We start from the raw sequence: 3370 nt of genomic DNA, 5'->3' as shown, positions 1-3370 counted from the left end.
GGTTATTTTTTGATTCTGGCCCGTTTACAGGCTCGGCTAGAGATGCTCTTAGGGAGCAGCGGGAGAAAGGAGGCCGGAGCAAGCAAGGGATTCTTGCGTGGGGGCCGTGGGACTACAGAGGCGACTAGCGAGATGCTGAAATTTCTCACTGCACGCTCCATGTCAGGTTCTTTTTTTTCGAGGAGTATGGGGGGTGAAACCCCACCGCTTATGATTCCATTTCTGAAAGAGGCCATGTCAGGTTCTCAATCCTCACTGGTTATTTTCCAGTTTATAAACTTGTAAATCAACAATCTATCTTCCAATTAAGAATAGTTATTGACTGATTGGTTATTCATCAGTCCGATGATGATGTAAATTGCAAGTGTACTGAATTTCTATTGAGAACACACTGATAAAGAGATGAAGAGGAGCAGTGTTGATTTGAAGACATTCTGCGGCCGAGCTTCAAATACAAAGTACACTGGTTCCACCTTAGTACCAGAACCGTCATGCGTTGAAGTTAAATTTGGAACTCACTGATCCATGCTTACAAAGGTTTTACGGCGAGGATCAAGGTAGACTTAAGACCAGGCGACACTCCAGTAGACTCTGTAAGCTCAAAAGACTCAAGATCCTGGCCGTTTGGGAGCTGCCAGTCGAAATGGTAAATCATGTTGGCCAGGGTGAGCTCCACGAGGCGCGTGGCAAACGCGAGACCAGGACACCCTCTCCTCCCTGCACCGAAGGGTATGAACCGAGTATCCTTGCCGCTGTACCCGATGGCCTGTCCTAAGAACCTCTCCGGCAGGAACTCCTCGGCATTCTCCCATGACTCACTATCCCTCCCCATTGCCCACGTGTTGACCATGACCTGGGTCTTGGCCGGGATATCATAGCCGTCTACACGGGTGTCCTCTATTGTTTCACGTGGAACGAGCAGCGGCAAGGCTGGATGCAGCCGTAATGCTTCTTTAATGGCTGCCCGTAGGAGGCTCATCTTCTCCAGTTCCTCCTCAAGGACTATTCTTGCTTGTGCACTGCCAGCAACCTGTGATCTCACTTCGGATTGCACCTTTTCCAATTCTCTTGGATTCTTAATAAGCTCGGCCATTGTCCACTCTATTGTCTTGTAGATCGTGTCGGTGCCTGCTACGAACATATCCTGCAATGCAGAGAAAGATAGGAAACTTTGTGAACATGTTTCTCCTTACTAGTGGCAGACGCTATCTACCTATTCTTTTGTTTGTAATGGTGGGTTCACGAATTTCTCAGTGTACTGGTGAATATGGTGATAGCAGTGATCAAGTTTCTTATTCTTTTGCGCTTGCACGGTCATGAGCTATCAAAAATAATTCTGTATGTTTGCCATAAATAGCAAAACGGAGCGACAAGATATCAGTAGGAAAACCCATATTATAACTGTTGTTGATTGATACTCCCTCCGGTCCAGTATTCTGGGCTTCTAGTGAAAACTATTTATTCCGAAACACCTAAAGAATAAGGCCCGTTTTTTATTAACTCCCTAACTATTGGCCTCCTAGAATTACTCCCAGTAACAGCGCATGCATCCCTCTCCTTTCATTTAGGTTGTGTGAAACGGTTTCCATCCATGCACATGCGAAAAGGGATATGCATGGATGTGTGAAAACGAAGGATGGCATGCCCTCCTTAATAGCGTACTTAGGTGGAAAATTAAAAGGGCTAGCTGATTGGAGCAGGAAATATACGAGAGAAATATAGTTTAGAATACCGGACCGGAGGGAGTATTGAAAACTTACCAAAATGAGTGCCTTGACATCAGTGCGGTCCAGCTTAAACCCGAGATCACCATCCTTGTAGATAGAGAGCAAATCGTCCAGGAGGTCTCGAGCTTCATAGTCGTTTACTCGGTTTTCCTCGTGCTCCGCGATCGTCCTCTCGACAACCATGTCGAGCTTAGCCGCCGTCCTCTTCACCCTTGCGTCCAGCCCTCTCGCCCAGTCCAACCACCCTAGTCTCGGGAACACGTCGCTCACGGCGAACGTACTGAGCACATCAGTGAGCTCCTTCATCAGGCCGCGAACCATTGCTGGCTCCACGCCGCCGAGTTTGTTCCCGAACGCTGCTTTCGAGATTACATTGTTGGTTAGGCCGATGATGAGCTCGCTCACGTTGACCCCACCTCTGTCCTCCCCCACGCCACTGGCGGCACGGATCCGTTGCACGAATCTCGAGACCTCCTCCACCCGTAGTGCGCGGAAGGAATCGACTCGCTTCAAGCTGAGGAGGTGCACGACGGCGACGCGGCGGATCTGACGCCATTGCTCTCCATAGGGGCTGAAGGCGATATCTCGGCATCCATAGAGCAAGCCACGGGCCGTGTACTGTTGCGGGCGGTTGCAGAAGATGTGGTCCTGCGTCTTGAGAACGACCTCTGCCACGGAGGCCGAGGAGACGACGACGAGGGGCACGGAGCCAACACGGAGGAGGAAGAGCGGGCCGTGGCGCCGTGCCAGGGCCTGCAATGTACGGTGGAGGTGGATGCCGCCGAGCTTGTGCAGGTTCCCGATGATGGGCAGTGCCGGAGGCGAAGGTGGTAGCGCATGGACGCTCTCCTTGCGGCCTGGTCCGAAGCCTCGAACAACGATGGCGACGCAAGAAACCACGAAAACGAGACTGAGGAGGACTAGAGTAGAGTCGAGCTCAAGATCAGCCATGACACCAACAGCGAGGTGGGTGTACGTTATGGCCTAGCTAGGAGCATACGCTGTGGAATTGAAGTTGAATTTTAAGGCATGACGTACGTTGGCTAGTGTGCAGGGATAGAGATGACTTCATCTGTATCTATATCTAATATTTGTACCTATACCTATATATATACACATACATATTATATCAATATTGATATCCCTATATATATTTATATCTATATTTATATACCTATATCTAATACTTATAGCTATACCTATACCTATATCGATATATATCTCGATATTTATTTACCTATATTTATATCGATATCTATATCTAATACCTATATCTATACCACTTATACCTAATATATTTACATTTATATTTATATCTACATTTACATCTATATTTTAGCAGTCCACGTTATCTAGAGAGATACTAAATATAAGCGATACAATGCATTAACTCTTATTGTCACCTCTAGCAATTAATAAGAATTAATTAATTTTAGTATTCCCTCCGGTTCATATTAATTGACTATAATATGGATGTATCTAGACACATTTTAGTTCTAGATACATCCATATTAAAGTCAATTAATATGAATCGGGGGGAGTAGGAAAATTGGATTGATAGGGGGCAATGAAGCAAATAGCCTTCTCTTATTATCTAAGGGATCATCCTTTAGCTAAGGGGAGGTAGCTTTCTATTTCTTCAT

General features: G+C 46.6%; 1 protein-coding gene across 1 annotated transcript; it reads right to left on the bottom strand.

Annotated features, from left to right (window-relative positions):
- Nucleotides 1-529: 529 nt before the first annotated feature.
- Nucleotides 530-2678, bottom strand: LOC127323418 (cytochrome P450 71A1-like). Its single transcript, XM_051351587.2, has 2 exons — nt 1761-2678; nt 530-1144 (listed from the first exon to the last, which is right to left on the bottom strand). The coding sequence occupies exons 1-2, from the start codon at nt 2676-2678 to the stop codon at nt 530-532; spliced, it is 1533 nt and encodes a 510-aa protein (XP_051207547.1).
- Nucleotides 2679-3370: the final 692 nt, after the last annotated feature.

The sequence above is a fragment of the Lolium perenne genome, chromosome 1 (assembly GCF_019359855.2).
Source record: "Lolium perenne isolate Kyuss_39 chromosome 1, Kyuss_2.0, whole genome shotgun sequence".
Classification (NCBI taxonomy): domain Eukaryota; kingdom Viridiplantae; phylum Streptophyta; class Magnoliopsida; order Poales; family Poaceae; genus Lolium; species Lolium perenne.
The sequence above is the reverse complement of the archived record's forward strand: the minus strand, read 5'-3'. Positions and strand labels throughout refer to the sequence as shown.